This window comes from Lichenostomus cassidix, unplaced genomic scaffold, assembly GCF_008360975.1.
Source record: "Lichenostomus cassidix isolate B80296 unplaced genomic scaffold, HeHo_3.0 HiC_scaffold_40, whole genome shotgun sequence".
Lineage (NCBI taxonomy): Eukaryota > Metazoa > Chordata > Aves > Passeriformes > Meliphagidae > Lichenostomus > Lichenostomus cassidix.
In genome coordinates this window covers 2,375,720-2,395,290 of record NW_028147459.1, presented here as the reverse complement: position 1 = coordinate 2,395,290, position 19,571 = coordinate 2,375,720, and the positions used below count along the sequence as shown (strand labels likewise).

At 48.8% G+C, this 19,571-nt stretch overlaps 2 protein-coding genes across 3 annotated transcripts in view; both read right to left on the bottom strand.

Annotated features, from left to right (window-relative positions):
• PORCN (porcupine O-acyltransferase) overlaps positions 1–1,321 on the bottom strand; it is an 8,241-nt gene extending 6,920 nt beyond the window's left edge. Inside the window, exon 1 of the mRNA XM_085046208.1 lies at positions 1,290–1,321. Coding sequence (XP_084902334.1) covers positions 1,290–1,321 — 32 coding nt within the window. The remainder of the gene's footprint in view (positions 1–1,289) is intronic.
• A 1,554-nt stretch (positions 1,322–2,875) lies between these two features.
• On the bottom strand, positions 2,876–11,580 carry LOC146422534 (erythroid transcription factor-like). Of its 2 annotated transcripts, none has more exons than XM_085046215.1 (5): positions 11,570–11,580; positions 10,997–11,133; positions 9,402–9,563; positions 5,797–5,942; positions 2,876–3,038 (listed from the first exon to the last, which is right to left on the bottom strand). In XM_085046215.1, exons 2-5 carry the CDS (start codon positions 11,112–11,114, stop codon positions 2,877–2,879), a joined length of 588 nt encoding a protein of 195 aa, XP_084902341.1. In that variant the 5' UTR covers positions 11,115–11,133; positions 11,570–11,580; the 3' UTR covers position 2,876. The 2 variants fall into 2 exon arrangements, with proteins under 2 accessions (XP_084902341.1, XP_084902342.1); XM_085046216.1 differs by lacking the exon at positions 11,570–11,580 and adding an exon at positions 11,332–11,348 and having other exon boundaries at positions 10,997–11,134.
• Positions 11,581–19,571: the final 7,991 nt, after the last annotated feature.

The following is a 19,571-nucleotide window of genomic DNA, read 5'->3' as shown; positions in this document are numbered from 1 at the left end:
GGGGTCAGGGGGTGACAAAACCCAGTCCTGACCCCCCCATGGTGATTTGGGGATCCCAAAAATATGGGAAAGTGGGAACTGGGGGGTCAGGGGGTCCCAAAATCCCCTCTTGACCCCCCAGGGTGGTGAAATTGGGGGATTTTGGGGGTCAGGGGGTCCCAAAAATGGGGATTTTGGGGGTCAGGGGGTCCCAAAAATGGGGATTTTGGGGGTCAGGGGGTCCCAAAATCCATGGGGCCTCAAAAATCCCATTCCCCATTGGCAATAGAGACCCCAAAAAATCCCCTCTTGACCCCCTAGGGTGGAGAAATTGGGGGAATTTGGGGGAATTTGGGATCCTAAAATCCCCTGGCTTACCTGGGAGGGATTTGGAGGGTCAGGGGGTCCAAAAATCCACTGCTGACCCCACAAATTGAGGGATTTTGGGGATTTTGGGGGGTCAGGGGGTCCCAAAAATCTCAGGAAATGGGGATTTTGGGGCGTCAGGGGTCACAAAATTCCCCTCCTGACCCCAAAATGATGGAGAAATTGGGGGATTTTGGGATCAGGAGGTCCCAAAAGCTGTTCCACCTGGGGATTTTCGGGATATTTTAGGATATTTTTGGGATATTTGAGGGTATTTTTGGGATATTTGAGGACATTTTTGGGATATTTGAGGACATTTTTGGGATATTTGAGGACATTTTTGGGCTCTCTCACCCTATGGAGTTTGTAATCTAACCCAGAGGTGTTGCCCGCAGGGTTTGGGGTGAATTTTTGGGGTTTTTAGGACATTTTAGGGGATATTTTTGGGATATTTTTGGGATATTTCAGGAGTATTTCACAGATATTTCACAGATACCTTGGGGATACTTTAGGGGTGCTTTAAGATATTTTTATGATATTTTTGGGATGTTTTTAGGATATTTTTGGGATGGGTTTAGGATATTTTTGGGGTCACTTACCTTATGCAGTCTGTAGTACAGCCCACAGGTGTTGCACACAGGGTTTGGGATATCTCAGGGATACTTTAGGATATTTTTAGGATATTTTTGGGGTGTTTTTGGGGACAATTCAGTGATATCACAGGGACATTTCAGGGATATTTTGGGGATATTTCACGGATCTATCAGGGGTATTTCAGGGCTACTTTAGGATATTTTTGGGGTGTTTTTGGGATATTTTTAGGGTCACTCACCCTGTGCAGTTTGTAATATAACCCACAGGTGTTGCACACTGGGTTTGGGATATCTCAGGGATATTTTAGGATATGTTTAGGATACTTTTAGGATATTTTTGGGGTCACTCACCCTATGCAGTTTATAGTACAGCCCGCAGGCATTGCACACCAGCTCTGGGGTATCTCAGGGATATCTCAGGGACACTTTAGGATATTTTTAGGATTATTTTGGGGTGGTTTTGGGCTCACTCACCCTGTGCAGTTTATAGTAGAGCCCACAGGCGTTGCACACCGGGTTTGGGATATCTCAGGGACACTTTAGGGTATCTCAGGGATATCTCAGTGATGCTCTAGGATGCTTTAGGATATCTCAGGGACACTTTAGGATATCTCAGGGATACTTTAGGATTATTTTAGGCTCACTCACCCTGTGCAGTTTATAGTAGAGCCCACAGGCATTGCACACCGGCTCTGGGCTATCTCAGGGATATCTCAGGGACACTTTAGGGTATCTCAGGGACACTTTAGGATATTTTTAGGATTATTTTAGGATATTTTCAGGCTCACTCACCCTGTGCAGTTTATAGTAGAGCCCGCAGGCGTTGCAGACCGGCTCTGGGCTATCTCAGGGGTATCTCAGGGACACTTTAGGATAATTTTAGGATTATTTTGGGGTCACTCACCCTGTGCAGTTTGTAGTAGAGCCCACAGGCATTGCAGACCGGCTCTGGGCTATCTCAGGGATATCTCAGGGACACTTTAGGATATTTTTAGGACATGTTTAGGATATTTTTGGGGTCACTTACCCTGTGCAGTTTATAGTAGAGCCCACAAGCGTTGCAGACCGGCTCTGGGCTATCTCAGGGTATCTCAGGGACACTTTAGGATATGTTTCAGATTATTTTAGGATATTTTCAGGCTCACTCACCCTGTGCAGTTTGTAGTAGAGCCCACAAGCATTGCACACCAGCTCTGGGCTATCTCAGGGGTATCTCAGGGACACTTTAGGACACTTTAGGATTATTTTAGGATATTTTCAGGCTCACTCACCCTGTGCAGTTTGTAGTACAGCCCACAAGCGTTGCAGACCGGCTCTGGGCTATCTCAGGGACACTTTAGGGTATGTTTAGGATTATTTTAGGATATTTTAGGATCACTCACCCTGTGCAGTTTATAGTAGAGCCCACAGGCGTTGCAGACTGGCTCTGGGATATCTCAGGGACACTTTAGGATATCTCAGGGATACTTTAGGATATGTTTAGGATATTTTCAGGCTCACTTACCCTATGCAGTTTGTAGTAGAGCCCACAGGCATTGCAGACCGGCTCTGGGCTATCTCAGGGCTATCTCAGGGACACTTTAGGGTATCTCAGGGACACTTTAGGATATGTTTAGGATTATTTTAGGATATTTTTGGGGTCACTCACCCTGTGCAGTTTATAGTAGAGCCCACAGGCGTTGCAGACCGGCTCTGGGCTATCTCAGTGACACTTTAGGGTATCTCAGGGACACTTTAGGATACTTTAGGACATGTTTAGGATATTTTATGATGCCTTACCCTGTGCAGTTTATAGTAGAGCCCACAGGCGTTGCAGACCGGCTCTGGGGTATCTCAGGGACACTTTAGGGTATCTCAGGGACACTTTAGGATATCTCAGGGACACTTTAGGGTATCTCAGGGACACTTTAGGATATCTCAGGGACACTTTAGGACACTTTAGGATATGTTTAGGATATTTTTGGGGTCACTCACCCTGTGCAGTTTATAGTAGAGCCCACAGGCGTTGCAGACCGGCTCTCCCCGCGGGCTGCGGCGCCACAGGGTGGTGGTGCTGGTCTGGCAGTTGCTGCACACAGTGCCGGCGCGCTTGCTCACCAGCTGCCGAGTCACAGGGCACAGGGGTTGGGGGATTTTGGGGGAATTGGGGGTTTGGGGGGAATGAAAAGGGGTTTGGGGTGGATTTGGGGTTGTAAGGGAGGTTTGGGGGAGCTGAAAGGGGTTGGGGGAAATAAGTTTTGGGGTGGATTTGGGCGAACATTTTGGGGTTTGGGGTGGATTTGGGGGAGCTAAAGGGGTTTGGCAGGGGAAATTGTGGGGTTTGGGGTGGATTTGGGGGTTTGGGGTGATTTAAAGGGGATTTGGGGGAATTTGGGGTTTGGGGAAATAGAGAAGCTTTGGGGTGGATTTGGGGGAACATTTTTGGGGTTTGGGGTGGTTGGGGGATTAGGGGGTTTGGAGAAGCTGAAAGGGGGTTGGGGAGATTTGGGAGAAGTTCTTGGGGTTTGGGAGTGAACATTTTGGGATTAGGGTGGAGTTGGGGGAAATTGTGGGGTTTGGGGTAGATTTGGGCAAATTGGGGATGTAAGGAGGAGTTTTGGGGGGTAAAAGGGGTTTGGGGAAATGATGGGGTTTGGGGGAATAGGGATTTGGGGGAACTGGGGTGGATTTGGGGTTGTAAGGAGGGTTTGGGGGCAGGGGGAATTATGTGGTTTGGGGAAATATTTGGGTTTGGGGGAAATTATGGGGTTTGGGGGAGCTAGATGAGGTTTGGGGTGGATTTGGGGAAATTTTTGGGGTTTGGGGGAATTTGGGTTGTAAAGGGGTTTGGGGTGATTAAAAGGGGATTTGGGGAAATTGTGGGGTTTGGGGTTGGTTTGGGGAAATGATGGGGTTTGGGGTGGATTTGGGGTTGTAAGGAGAGGTTTGGGGGGATTAAAATGGGATGTGGAAATAGAGGAGGTTTGGGAAATGGGGAGGTTTGGGGAAATTATAGGGTTTGGGGGAAAATTTTGGGGTTTGGGAGGAAATACTGGGGGAGGTTTGGGGTTTGGGGGAATAGAGGGTTTTGGGGTGGTTTGGAAGGGGTTTGGGGGATTCAAAGGGGATTTAGGGGCACCAGAGGGGATTTGAGGGAATTTGGGGAAAATTATGGGATTTGGGGTGGATTGGGGTGTAAGGAGGATTTGGGGGATTAAAATGGGGTTTGGGGTGGATTTGGGGCAGTTTGGGGGAATTAAAATGGGATTTGGGGTGGACCAGAGGGGGTTTGGGGGAACATTTAGGGGTTTGGGGTGGATTTGGGGTGTAAGAAGAGATTTGGGGGAATTTTGGGGTGTCTGGGGAGATGAAAAGGGGATTTGGGGTGGATTTTTGGGGTATGGGGCAGATTTTGGGGTTCTTTTTGGGGTGGTTTTGGGATGATTTTGGGGGATATTTTCAGGATGTTTTAGGGTTATTTTTGGGATATTTTTTGGGTTATTTTAGGGTTATTTTGGGGCTCACCAGGCGCTTTTTGGGGTGGATCAGGGCTGGTTGTGCCCATTGAGGGGGTTTTTTGGGGTGTATTTTTGGGATGTTTTTGGGATATTTTAGGGTTATTGTTAGGATATTTTTGGGATATTTTTAGGGTTATTTTGGGATATTTTTGGGATGTTTTTGGGGCTCACCAGATGCTTTTTGGGGCGGATCAGAGGCCGGTTGTGCCCATTCAGCCAATGGTTTGGGGTTATTTTTGGGGTTATTTTGGGTATTTCAGGGCAGATTTTGGGGCAGATTTTGGGGATATTTTCAGGATATTTTTAGGGTTATTTTAGGATATTTTTAGGGACATTTTTAGGGTTATTTTGGGTCTCACCAGGTGTTTCTTGGGGCGGCTTAGAGGCCGGTTGTGGCCGTTCAGCCAATGGTTTGGGGTTATTTTTGGGACGTTTTTTGGGGTATTTCAGGGCAGATTTTTGGGTTTTTTTCTGGATATTTTCAGGATATTTTGGGGATATTTTTGGGATTATTTCAGGATATTTTAGGGTCTCACCAGGCGCTTTTTGGGGCGGATCAGGGGCCGGTTGTGGCCATTCAGCCAATGGTTTGGGGTTATTTTTGGTGTGATTTTGGGATTTTTTGGGGGATATTTTTATGATATTTTCAGGATATTTTCAGGATATTTTCAGGATATTTTGGGGATATTTTTAGGGTTATTTTAGGATATTTTAGGGTCTCACCAGGTGGTTTTTGGGGCGGATCAGGGGCTGGTTGTGCCCGTTCAGGCGGTGCTTTGGGGTTATTTTTGGGATGTTTTTGGGATTTTTGGGGGGATATTTTCAGGATATTTTGGGGATATTTTTGGGGTTATTTCAGGATATTTTAGGGTCTCACCAGGCGCTTTTTGGGGCGGATCAGAGGCTGGTTGTGCCCGTTCAGCCAATGGTTTGGGGTTATTTTTGGGATTTTTTGGGGGATATTTTCAGGATATTTTGGGATATTTTCAGGATATTTTTGGGGTTATTTCAGGATATTTTAGGGTCTCACCAGGCGCTTTTTGGGGCGGATCAGGGGCCGGTTGTGCCCATTCAGGCAGTGCTTTGGTGTAGAATTTTGGGATGTTTTTGGGGTTTTTGGGGGGATATTTTTAGGATATTTTCAGGATATTTTCAGGATATTTTTAGGGTTATTTTGGGGTTATTTTGGGGTGTTTTTGGGTCTCACCAGGCGTTTTTTGGGGCGGATCAGAGGCCGGTTGTGGCTGTTCAGCCGGTGGTTTGGGGTTATTTTGGGGAATAATTTTGGGATATTTTCAGGATATTTTGGGGATATTTTCAGGATATTTTTGGGGTTATTTCAGGATATTTTTGGGTCTCACCAGACGCTTTTTGGGGCGGATCAGAGGCCGGTTGTGGCCGTTCAGCCGGTGGTAGAGCCCGCAGGCGTTGCACAGGTAGTGCCCAGTGCCATCCCTGCGCCACAGAGGGGTGGCTGTGGCGCCACAGTTCACACACTCCCGAGCCTCTGACCAGTGCACACCAGTACGGACCAGTAAGGACCGGTACGGAACGGTATACACCAGTATAAACCAGTATAAACCAGTACAAACCAGTATAAACCCCCACTGACCGCTGTAGGCCAATGCCCACCCCAGTGTCCACTCCCAGTTCTCACACTCTCTGACCAGTACAGACCAGTATAAACCAGTAAGGACCGGTACAGACCAGTATGCACCAGTATAAACCAGTACAGACCAGTATAAACCAATTCAAACCAGTACAAACCCCCACTGACCACTACAGGGCAATGCCCATCCCAGTGCCCACTCCCAGTTCTCACACCCTCTAACCAGTATCAACCAATCTAAACCAGTTTGCACCAGTTCAAACCAGTGTAAACTAGTACAGACCAGTACACACCAGTATAAACCACTACAGACCAGTGCAAACCAGTATACACCAGTACAAACCCCCACTGACTGCTATAGGGCAATGCCCATCCCAGTGTCCACTCCCAGTTCTCACACTCTCTGACCAGTATCAACCAGTATAAACCAGTTTGGACCAGTCTAAACTAGTCTGGACCAGTATAAACCAGTTTGCACCAGTTCAAACCAGTATGCACCAGTATAGACCAGTACAAACCCCCACTGACCACTACAGGGCAATGACCACCCCAGTGCACAGCCCAATGTCCACCCTCAGCTCACACCCTCTGACCAGTATAAACCAGTATGGACCAGTTCAGACCAGTATAAACCAGTACAGACCAGTATAGGCCAGTATACACCAGTACAAACCCCCACTGATCACTATAGGGCAATGGCCACTCCAGTGCCCACTCCCATTTCTCACACCCTCTGACCAGTATCAACCAGTAAAAACCAGTATAAACCAGTAGCAACCAGTTCAGGCCAGTATAAACCACTATAGACCAGTACAAACCAGTATAAACCACTATAGACCAGTACAACCCCCCACTGACCACTATAGGCCAATGGCCACCTCAGTGTCCACTGCCAGTTCTCACACTCTCTGACCAGTACAGACCAGTATAAACCAGTTTAGACCAGTTTGGACCAGTTCAGACCAGTATAAACCAGTACAGACCAGTACAAACCCCCACTGACCACTACAGGGCAATGCCCACTCCAGTGTCCACTGCCAGTTCTCACACCCTCTGACCAGTACAGACCAGTATAAACCAGTAAGGACCGGTACAGACCAGTATGCACCAGTATAAACCAGTTCAGACCAGTACAAACCAGTATAGACCAGTATAAACCCTCACTGACCACTATAGGCCAATGCCCACCCCAGTGTCCACTGCCAGTTCTCACACCCTCTGACCAGTATAAACCAGTACAGACCAGTAAGGACCAGTATGAACCAGTACAGACCAGTTTAGACCAGTACAGACCAGTATAAACCAGTACAGAGCAATGCCCACCCCAGTGCCCAGTCCCAGTTCTCACACCCTCTGACCAGTGTCAACCAGTATAAACCAGTTTGGACCAGTATAAACCACTACAAACCAGTACACCAGTATGCACCAGTATAAACCAGTACAAACCCCCACTGACCGCTATAGGGCAATGACCATCCCAGTGCACAGCCCAGTGTCCACTCTCAGCTCTCACACTCAGACCAGTACAAACCAGTATAAACCAGTTTGGACCAGTATAAACCAGCACAAACCAGTTTGGACCAGTATAAACCAGTACAAACCAGTACAAACCCTCACTGACCACCCCAGTGCCCAGCCTAATATCTATCCCCAGTTCACACCCTCTGACCAGTATAAACCAGTATGAACCAGTATGAACCAGTTTCTACCAGTATAACCCAATACAAACCAGTATAACCCAGTACACACCAGTACAGACAAGTATAAACCAGTACAGCCCCAGTATAGCCCAGTACAGCTCCAGTAAGCTTCCCAGTGCATCCCAGTATGAACCAGTGTACCCCAGTAACCCCACCAGTGCATCCCAGTCCATCCCAGTAACACGCCTAGCCCCTCCCAGTCCCTCCCAGTATAACCCAGTCCCTCCCAGTTCAATCCCAATCCCTTCCCAGTACAAACCAGTTCCCTTTTCTCACCAAAATTCCCATTTTTCACCCGAAAACCACCACGAGTTTCCCTCCCAGTCCATCCCAGTTTGTTCCCAGTCCATCCCAGTTCCCACCAGTAACACCTCTAGTCCTTCCCAGTCCTTCCCAGTCCTTCCCAGTACAAACCAGTTCCCTTTTTCTCCCCAAAAATCCCCATTTTTCACCCTAAAACCACCACGAGTTTCCCTCCCAGTATAAACCAGTCCCTCCCAGTTCCCACCAGTAAGACCTCTAGTCATTCCCAGTCCTCAGTCCCTCCCAGTTCAATCCCAGTCCCTCCCAGTTCCTTCCCAGTTCCCTTTTTCCCCCCAAAATCCCCATTTTTCACCCTAAAACCACTGCAAGTTTCCCTCCCAGTGCATCCCAGTTTGTTCCCAGTACAAACCAGTATGAACCAGTGTGCCCCAGTAAGCCACTCCAGTCCCTCCCAGTCCCTCCCAGTAACACGCCTAGCCCTTCCCAGTCCCTCTCAGTTTGTTCCCAGTCCATCCCAGTTCCCACCAGTAACACCTCTAGTCCTTCCCAGTCCTTCTCAGTTCCCGCCAGTCCCTCCCAGTATATCCCAGTCCCTCCCAGTAACACCTCTAGTCCTTCCCAGTTCCCTCCCAGTCCCTCCCAGTCCATCCCAGTCATTCCCAGTTCCTCCCAGTTCCTTCCCAGTTCCCTTCTCTCCCCAAAATCCCCATTTGTCACCCTAAAACCACTGCGAGTTTCCCTCCCAGTATAACCCAGTCCATTCCCAGTCCCTCCCAGTCCCTCCCAGTTTGTTCCCAGTCCCTCCCAGTCTCTCCCAGTCCCTCCCAGTCTCTCCCAATCCCCTCCCAGTTCCCTCCCAGTACAAACCAGTTTCCCTTTTCTCCCCAAAATCCCATTTTTCACCCTAAAACCACTGCGAGTTTCCCTCCCAGTAACTCCCAGTTTGTTCCTAGTTCCTCCCAGTCCATCCCAGTTCAATCCCAATCCCCTCCCAGGTCCCTCCCAGTCCCTCCCAGTACAAACCAGTTTCCCTTTTTCTCCCTAAAAATCCCCATTTTTCACCCTAAAACCACCACGATTTCTCCTCCCAGTCCCTCCCAGTCCCCCCAGTCCATTCCCAGTCCCTCCCAGTCGCTCCCAGTCCTTCCCGGTTCCCTCTCAGTATAACCCAATCCCCTCCCAGTTTGTTCCCAGTCGCTCCCAGTCCCATCCCAATCCCATCCCAGTCCATCCCAGTCCCTCCCAGTTCAATCTCAATCCCATTCCCAGTCCCTCCCAGTCCCTCCCAGTCCCTCCCAGTTCCCCCCCAGTCCCTCCCAGTCCCTCCCAGTCCATTCCCAGTCCCTCCCAGTCCCCCCAGTCCCCCCAGTCCCCCCAGTGTCCCCAGTCTCACCGCAGGGTGTCGCGGCAGGTCCCGGGGGGCTCGGGGGGGGGAGGGGCTGCAGCAGCTCCAGGTAGCGCGGGGGCTCCGGGGGGGGAGGGGCAGGTGGCCACGAGTGACCCGAGAGTGTCCCCAGAGCGCCAGCCTCGGGCCAGGGCAGCAGCGACAGCCGGCCTGGGGACAGGGGACAGGGAGGGGACGTTCATGGGGACATTTGGGGACATTGGGGATTTGGGGATTTGGGGACATTTGAGGACACTGGGAAAATTGGGGACACTGGGGATTTGGGGACATTAGGGACATTAGGGATGTTGGGGACTTTGGGGACATTGGGGATACTGGTGATACTGGGGATATTGGGGACATTGATGGGGACACTGGGGACGTTGGGAATGTTGGGGACAGCAATGGGGACATTGGGGATATTGGGGATTTGGGGACATTTGGGGACATTTGGGGATTTGGGGGTATTGGGGACACTGGGAAAATTGGGGATTTGGGGACACTGGGGACATTGATGGGGACAGTGATAGGGACGGTGGGGATTTGGGGACATTGGGGAAATTTGGGGACATTTGGGGATATTGGGAAAATTGGGGACATTGGGGACATTTGGGGATTTGGGGACATTTGGGCACATTGGGGACGTTGGGAACATTGGGGATAATGGGGATTTGGGGACTTTTGGGGACATTGGGAAAATTGGGGACATGGGGGACATTTGGGGACGTTGGGGACATTGTGGATTTGGGGACATTGGGGGACATAGTGGGGGAATTGGGGACGTTGGGGACACTGGGGGGACAGAAGGACGTTGGGGACAAGGGGACAGCAGCTGGGGGGACAGATGGACATTCGGGGGGACAGAAGGACACTGGAGGGGGACAAGGGGGGACTAAAGGACTTTGGGGAGACAGAAGAACACTGGGGACATCCTGGGGACACCTTGGGGACATCCTGGGGACCCTCTGGGGACACTCTGGGGACATTGGGGGCACCCTGGGGACACCATGGGGACACCTTGGGGACATCCTGGGGACAGAAAGACTTTGGGGGAACAGAAGGACGTTGGGAGGACAGAAGGACACTGGGGACACTTTGGGGACATTGAGGACATTGGGGACACCCTGGGGACATCCTGGGGACACTGGGGGGGGACAAGAGTGGGACAGGAAGACATTTGGGGACACTGGGGACACCCTGGGGACACTGGGGGGGACAGAAAGACATGGGAAGACAGAAGGACTTTGGGGGGGCAGGAGGACACGGGGGACATTGGGGACTCAATGGGGACACGTTGGTGACCCTGGGGGGACACTGGGGACACAGAAGGACGTTGGGAAGACAGAAGGACTTTGGTGACACATTAGGGACACTGGGGACCCCCTGGTGACACCTTGGCGACATTGGGGACACAGAAGGGAAGACAGAAGGACTTTGGGGACACAGAAGGACTTCGGGGACATTGTGGACACCTTGGTGACGTTAGGGACACGCTGGGGACACCTTGGGGACATTAGGGACACCTTGGGGACACCTTGGGGACATTAGGGACACCCTGGGGACACCTTGGAGACACCTTGGGGACACCTTGGGGACAGGGTTACCTTGCGGGGGGTATGACGTCATCAGCCCCTCCCCCGGCTCGGGCAGCCCCAGGAATGTTCCATTGTCCTCGGGGAACGGGGGGGGAACGTCCGAGCCGCCCAGCGCCAGGAACTCCATGGGGACAGCCTGGGGACAGCCTGGGGACAGCCTGGGGACAGCCTGGGGACAGCCTGGGGACAGCGACACCGAGATTAGGATCCTGGGACCCAAAAAACCCTAAAAACAGCACCCAAAACCCCCAAAATCAACACCCAAAACCCCCCAAAATCAGCACCCCAAGGACCCCGAAATGGGGCTGGGGGGGACAGCCAGCTGGGGACACCGAGCTGGGGACAGTGACACCGAGATTAGCATCGGGGACACCAAAAACCCCAAAATCAGCATCACAAAACACCCCAAATTAGCACCCAAAAACCCCACAACACCCCAAATCAGCATCCTGGGACCCCAAAATGGGGAGTTGGGGACAGGGGGACACTGAGATTAGGATCGGGGGACACAAAACACCCCAAAATCAGCATCACAAAACACCCCAAAACCAGCATCCTGAGACCCCAAAATGGGGCTGGGGGGGGACAGCCGGCTGGGGACAACGACACCGAGATTAGGATCCTGGGACCCCAAAAACCCCAAAATCAGCATCACAAAACCCCCAAAATCAACACCCAAAACCCCCCAAAATCAGCACCCCAAGGACCCCGAATTGGGTCTGGGGGGACAGCCGCCTGGGGACACCGAGCTGGGGACAGGGACACCGAGATTAGCATCGGGGGACACCAAAAACCCCAAAATCAGCATCACAAAACACCCCAAATTAGCACCCAAAAACCCCAAATCAGCATCCTGGGACCCCAAAATGGGGAGCTGGGGACAGGGGGACACTGAGATTAGGATCGGGGGACACCAAAAACCCCAAAATCAGCATCACAAAGCACCCCAAATTAGCACTCCAGGGACCCCAAAATTAGCTCCAAGGGGACAGCAAACTGGGGACAGCCTGCTGGGGACAGCGACACCGAGATTAGCATCAGGGACACCGAAAACCCCAAAATCAGCACCCAAAAACCCCCAAAACCAGCATCCTGAGACCCCAAAATCAGCACCCAAAACCCCCAAAATCAGCATCACAAAGCACCCCAAATTAGCACCCAAAAACCCCAAAACACCCCAAATCAGCATCCTGGGACCCCAAAATGGGGAGCTGGGGACAGGGGGACACTGAGATTAGCATCGGGGGACACAAAACACCCAAAACCAGCATCCTGAGACCCCAAAATGGGGCTGGGGACAGCCAGCTGGGGGACAGGGGGACACTGAAATTAGGATCCCAGAAACCCCAAAATCAGCATCCCAGGACCCCCAAACCCCCCAAAACCAGCACCCAGGGACCCCAAATTAGCTCCATGGGGACCCCGAATTGGGGCTGGGGGGGACAGAGAGCTGGGGGACAGGGGGACACTGAAATTAGGATCCTGGGACCCCAAAAATCAGCATTACAGGGACGCCCAAACCCCCCAAAATCAGCATCGTGGGGACCCCAAAACCAGATTCCTGAGACCCCAAAATCAGCATCCAGGGACCCCAAAAAAGCAGCAAGCTGAGGATCCCCAAAACTCCCCAAAACCCCCCAAATTAGCACCCCAGAGACCCCAAATTAGCATCCCAAAATTAGAATCGGAGAGACCTCAAATTAGCACCCCAACTCCCCCCAAAATCAGCATCGAGGGACCCCAAATTAGCACCCCAAATCCCCAAAAACAGCATCCCAGAGACCCCAAAATTAGCATCCTGAGACCCCAAAATTAGCACCCCTGAGACTCCAAAAATCAGCATCCCAGGGACCCCAAAACCCCCAAAATCAGCACCCAAAACCCCCAAATTAGCATCCGGAGACCCCAAATTAGCTCCATGGGGACCCCGATTGGGGCTGAGGGGACAGAGAGCTGGGGGACAGAGGAGACCCCAAAATCAGCATGAGGGACCCCAAAATTAGCACCCCTGAGACCCCAAAAATTAGCATCGTGGGGACCCCAAAACCCCCAAAAACAGCATCGTGGGAACCAAAGATCAGCACCCAAAACCCCCAAAAATCAGCACCCCAGGGACCCCAAAATTAGCATCCTGAGACCCCAAATTAGCTCCATGGGAACCCCGAATTGGGGCTGAGGGGAGAGGGGAGACCCCAAAATCAGCATCGTGAGACCCCAAAACCCCCAAAAATCAGCATTGTGGGACCCCAAAATTAGCACCCCAAACACCCCAAAAACAGCATCCCAGAGACCCCAAAATTAGCATCCTGAGACCCCAAAAATCAGCATCCCAGGGACCCCAAAACCCCAAAAATCAGCACCCAAACCCCCCAAATTAGCACCAACCCCAAAAGCTCCCAGAGGCCCCAAAATCAGCATGAGGGACCCCAAAATTAGCACCCCTGAGACCCCAAAAATCAGCATCGTGGGAACCCCAAAACCCCCAAAAACAGCACCCCAGGGACCCCAAAATCAGCATCGCGAGACCCCAAAACCCCCAAAAACAGCATTGTGGGACCCCAAAATTAGCATCCAAAACAGCATCCCAGAGACCCCAAAATTAGCCCCACTGAGACCCCAAAAATCAGCATCCCAGGGATCCCCAAAACCCCCAAAATCAGCATCGTGGAACCCCAAAATTAGCATCCTGAGACCCCAAAAACTCCCCAAAACCCCCTAAATCATCATCCCAAAACCCCCAAAATCAGCACCCAAAACCCCCAAATTAGCACCCAAAATCAGCACCCTGGGGACCCCAAATTAGCACCTCAGGGACCCCAAAACTCTGAGTTTCCCCCCAAAAAATCAGCACCCCAAAATCCCAAATCAGCACCCAGGAACCCCCAAATCAGCACCTCAGGGACCCCAAAACTCTGAGTTTCCCCCCAAAAATCAGCACCTTAAACCTCCAAAATCAGCATCCCAAAATCCCCACAATTAGCACCCAGGAACCCCAAAATCAGCACTCAGGGGACCCCAAAACTCCCCCAAAAACCCCCAAATTAGCACCTCAGGGACCCTAAAAACTCTGAGTTTCCCCCCAAAAATCAGCACCTTAAACCCCCAAAATCAGCATCCCAAAATCCCCAAAATCAGCAACTCAGGGACCCCAAAATTAGCACTCAGGGGACCCCAAAAACTCTTGAGTTTCCCCCCAAAAAAATCCCCAAATCAGCATCCCAAAATCAGCACCCAGTGGATCCCAAAACTCCCCAAAAAAAACCCAAATTCAGCACCCTGGGGACCCCAAATTAGCACCTCAGGGACCCCAAAACTCGGACTTTCCCCCCAAAAATCAGCATCTTAAATCCCCAAAATCAGCACTTCGAGGATCCCAAAACTCCCCAAAACCCCCTAAATCAGCATCGTGGAACCCCAAAATCAGCACCCAGGGACCCCAAAAACTCCGAGTTTCCCCCCAAAAAAATCAGCACCCCAAAATCCCAAAATCAGCACCCAAACCCCCAAATTACACCCAAATTCAGCAAAATGGGACCCCAAAAACTCTGAGTTTCCCCCCAAAAATCAGCACCTTAAACCCCCAAAATCAGCATCCCGAAATCCCCAAAATCAGCATCCCGAAATCCCCAAAATCAGCAACTCAGGAACCCCAAAATCAGCACCCAGGGGACCCCAAAACTCCCCCAAAACCCCCAAAATCAGCACCCAAAACCCCCAAATTGCACCCAAATTCAGCATCGTGGGACCCCAAATTAGCACCTCAGGGACCCCAAAACTCTGAGTTTCCCCCCAAAAATCAGCATCTTAAACCCCCAAAATCTGCATCCCAAAATCCCCAAAATCAGCACTTCGGGGATCCCAAAACTCCCCAAAAGCCCCTAAATCAGCATCGTGGGACCCCAAAATCAGCACCTCAGGGACCCCAAAAACTCCGAGTTTCCCCCAAAAAAATCAGCACCCCAAAATCCCAAAATTCAGCAAAATGGGACCCCAAAAACTCTGAGTTTTCCCCCAAAAATCAGCACCTTAAACCCCCAAAATCAGCATCCCGAAATCCCCAAATCATCATCCCAAAATCCCCAAAATCAGCACCGAGGAACCCCAAAATCAGCACCCAGGAACCCCAAAAACTCTGAGTTTCCCCCCCAAAAAATCCCCAAATCAGCATCCCAAAATCCCCAAAATCAGCACCCTGGGGACCCCAAAACTCCCCAAAAAAACCCCAAAATCAGCATCGTGGGACCCCAAAAACTCCCCAAAATCCCAAAATCAGCACCCTGGGGACCCCAAAACCCCCAAAACCCCCAAAAAACCCCAAAAAACCCAAATTCGGGGGGCTTTGGACCCCTGGATGTTTCCCTTCCCCCAAAATTATGACCCCAAATTTTTTGGGGACCCCAAAACCCCAAATTTGGGGGGTGGGGGGAGGGGCGGAGACTCCAAAATGAACATCCAAAATTTTAGGAATCCCAAATTTCCGGATTCTCCATTTGGTGGGGATTTTGGGGTCCTAACCCCCCAAAAAACCCAAAATCCCCTCAAAAAACCCCAAATTCCCCAAAACCCCAAAAATTTCCCCAAACCCCCCAAAAAATCCCCCAGAAACCCCCAAAACCAAAAAAAAAGACCCCAAAAATGCCTCAAAATTCCCCCTGAAATTTCCCAAAATCCCCAAATTCCCCAAAGTTTCACGAATAACCCCAAATTTTCCAAGATGCCCAAAATCCAAATTTCCCAAGATTCCCCAAACTCCCCCAAAAACCTGAAAATCCCCCAAATTCACCTAAACTTCCCCAAAACCCCCAAAAACCCCCAAAACCCCCAAAATTTCCCAAAAAGTCAAAGTCCATCAAAATTTCCCCAATCCCCCAAAAAACCAAAAAAACCCCCAAAAAATCCCCCAAAATTACCCCAAATTCCCCAAAGTCTCATCAAAATTTCCCCCAAATCCCCCAAAACCCAAAACCCCAAAATCCCCCAAAATTTCCCAAGTCATCAAATTTCCAAATCCCCCAAAAATTGCCAAATCATTCATCAAATTTCCCCCAAAATCCCCAAAATTTTCTCCTAAATTTCCCAAATTCCCCAAACCCCCCAAATTTCGCAAAATCCTCCCAAAGATTCCCCAAATTTCCCCCAAATCTCCCCAAAATTTCTCCCAAATTCCCCCCAAATCCCCCAAAATTTCTCCAAAATGTCCCAAAATCCTCCAAATTTCCCCCAAATTTCCCCAAAACCCCCAAATTTCCCCCAAATCTCCCACCTGGACCCTCCGGAGTCCCAACTGGAGGGACAAGGGACAGTGGGGGAGGGGCAGCCACGCCCTGGGCTGGGCGGGGAGGGTGGGGGAGGGGCTGAGTGACCCCACCCCCCCCAACCCCCCCAACCCCCCAAAAAACCTCCAACACCCCAAAAAACAAAAAAAAACCAAAATTTTTTGGGCGGAAATTGGGCGAATTTGGGTGTTTGAATGGAAATTTAAATGGATTTTTGGGGATATTTTGGGGGATTTTTTGGGGTTTTTTTGGGATATTTTTTGGGGATTTTTGGGGGGTTTTTTGGGGATTTTTGGGGGATTTTTGGGGCATTTTTCGGGGCGTTTTCGGGGTTTTTTTGGGGGTGGTAACGGCCGGGGCTGCCCGGGGCTGATAAGGGTTTATCAGATTTTGGGGCTCCGGCGGTTGGCCTGGGGGGGGCAGGGCGGGGCTCAGCCTTTATCAGCCCTGGCCAGAGAGAGAGTTTGGGTAGGACCTACAAAAACACCGCGCCGCCGCCCGCCTCGGGGGGTTTGGGGCGAAATTTGGGGGGTTTGGGGGAAAAAATTGGGGAATTTTCACCCCAAAATTGGGATTTTTAGCCCAAAATTCAGGGGGTTTGACCCAAAATTGGAGATTTTTGACCCAAAATTTGGATTTTCAGCACAGAATTTGGGGGTTTTGACCCAAAATTTGGGATTTTTAGCCCAAAATTCAGGCATTTTGACTAAAAATTCGAGATTTTTGGCCCAAAATTTGGGGGTTTCAGCCAAAATTTGGGTTTCGGAACAAAATTCAGGCCTTTTGACCCAAAATTTGAGATTTTCAGCCCAAAATTTGGGGATTTCAGAACAAAATTCAGGCATTTTGACCCAAAATTGGGATTTTCAGGCCAAAATTCAGGCGTTTTGACCAAAAATTGGAGCTTTTCGGCCCAAAATTTGGGGATTTTGACCCAAAATTTGGATCTTCAGCTCAAAATTTGGGGATTTTGACCCCAAAAATTGGGCTTTTTAGCCCAAAATTCAGGCGTTTTGACCAAAAATTCGAGATTTTCGGCCCAAAATTTGGGGGTTTTGACCCCAAAAATTGGGATTTTCAGCCCAAAATTCAGGCGTTTTGAGCAAAAATTGGGAGATTTTAGGCCCAAAATTTGGGGATTTTGACCCAAAATTTGGATTTGCAGCACAGAATTTGGGGATTTTGACGGAAAATTTGGGATTTTTGGCCAAAAATTGGGAGGTTTCAGCACAAAATTTGGGATTTTCAGCCTCAAATTCAGGAGTTTAGACCCTAAAATTGGGATTTTCAGCTCAAAATTTGGGGCTTTCGGAACAAAATTCAGGCCTTTTGACCCAAAATTGAGATTTTTCAGGCCAAAATTCAGGAGTTTCAACCCAAAATTTGGGAGTTTTGATCCAAAATTTGGGATTTTTGGTGTGAAATTTGGGATTTTCAGCATGAAATTTGGAGGTTTCAGCACAAAATTCAATCGTTTAGACCAAAAATTTGAGATTTTCAGGCCAAAATTCAGGTTTTTAGGCCCAAAATTTGGGGGTTTGACCCAAAAAATGCAAATTTCAGCCCAAAATTTGGGGGTTTTGACCCAAAATTTGGGATTTTCAGCCCAGAATTCAGAGATTGTGACCCAAAAATTGGGATTTTTGGCACAAAATTTGGAGGTTTCAGGTAAAAATTTGGGGTTTTCGGCCTCTAAGTTGGGGATATTGACCCAAAATTGGGATTTTCAGCCCAAAATTTGGGTATTTCAGCCCAAAATTCGGGGGGGTTGACCCAAAAAATGCAAATTTCAGCCTAAAATTTGGGGGTTTTGACCCAAAATTTGGGATTTTCATGCCAAAATTCGGAGCTTTTGACCCAAAGATTACAAATTTCAGCCCAAAATTTGGGGATTTGGACCCAAAATTTGGGATTTTCAGCCCAAAATTCAGGCATTTCAACCAAAAATTCGAGATTTTCAGCCCAAAATTTGGAGGTTTCAACCCCAAATTTGGGGGTTTTACCCAAAATTTGGCCAACTCAGCAAAAAATTCAGGCGTTTTGACCCAAAATTTGGGATTTTTAGCCTCAAATTTGGGAGTTTGAGCCCAAAATTCGGAGGTTTCAGCAGAAAATTCAGGTATTTTACCCCAAAATTTGGGATTTTCAGCTCAAAATTAGGAATTTTTAATGCAAAATTTTGGATTTTCAGCCCAAAATTTGGGGATTTTGACCAATAATTTGGGATTTTTAGCACAAAACTTGAGGGTTTTGACCCCAAAATTGGGATTTTCAGCCCAAAATTTGAGGTTTTCAGCCCAAAAATTGGGATTTTCAGCCCAAAATTTGGGGGTTTTGACCCAAAATTTGGGATTTTCAGCCCAAAATTTGGGATTTTGAGACCTAAAAATGCTGCTTTTGCCCAAATTTGAGGTTTTCAGCACCAAATTTTGAGGATTTTAACCCAAAATTCAGAATCTTTGGCATAAAATTTGAGAGGTTTGGCCCCAAATTTGGGATTTTCAGCCTCAATTTCTGTTTTTTCTGCAGCAAAAATGAGATTTTTGAGCCCCAAATTTGGCATTTTTAAGCCTCAAAATACCCAAAAAAAGAGATTTTGAGAGAAAAAAGGAGTTTGGAGCTCAAAAATTGAGATTTCAGGGTGAAAAATCAACATTTTCAGCCAAAGTTTGGGATTTTCAGGCTGAAATTCACCATTTTGGCATCAAAAAATTGGGATTTTTCCTTCTTAATTTCACTTTTTGGGGAAAAAAACAAAAAAAATTTGGGAATTTCTGCCCCAAATTTGGCGTTTTTAGGCTCAAAATTGGTGGTTTTGGGGTAAAATGGAATTTAAATCCCCCAAATTTGGTGTTTTAACCCCAAATTCAGGCAGTTGAACCTAAAATTGCATTTTTTAATCCCAAATTGAGTCACCAAAATGAGGATTTTCACATCAATATCAAAACTTTGCTTTTTTTGGCCCAAAATTCTCATTTTTGCCACCAAACTGGTTCTTTTTATCCCAAATTTGTTGTTTTCAGACCCAAAACTGGAGATTTTCAACCCCAAAATCGGAATTTTCAGCCTGAAAATTCCATTTTCAACCCCAAAAATGGGATTTTTTTCAGCCCAAAACTCACAAATTTCAACCCAAAATTGGGAGTTTTCAGCCAATATTAGGATTTCTGACCCAAAATTGGAAATTTTAACCCAAATTTTCAGGTTTAACCCAAATTTTCACTCCAAAATTAGGAATTTTCAGCCTAAAAGTGAAGATTTTCCACCCAAATTTAGGACTTTTCAACCTGAAATTTCACATTTTTCAG

Coding starts and splice junctions, on each gene's coding strand:
- LOC146422534 (XM_085046215.1), bottom strand. CDS start 11,114: ATGGAGTTCCTGGCGCTGGGCGGCTCGGACGTTCCCCCCCCGTTCCCC. Junction 9,564..10,996: donor GACGTCATACCCCCCGCAAG/GTAACCCTGTCC, acceptor CCCTGTCCCCAG/GCCGGCTGTCGCTGCTGCCC. Junction 5,943..9,401: donor ACCTGCCGCGACACCCTGCG/GTGAGACTGGGG, acceptor TGCACTGGTCAG/AGGCTCGGGAGTGTGTGAAC.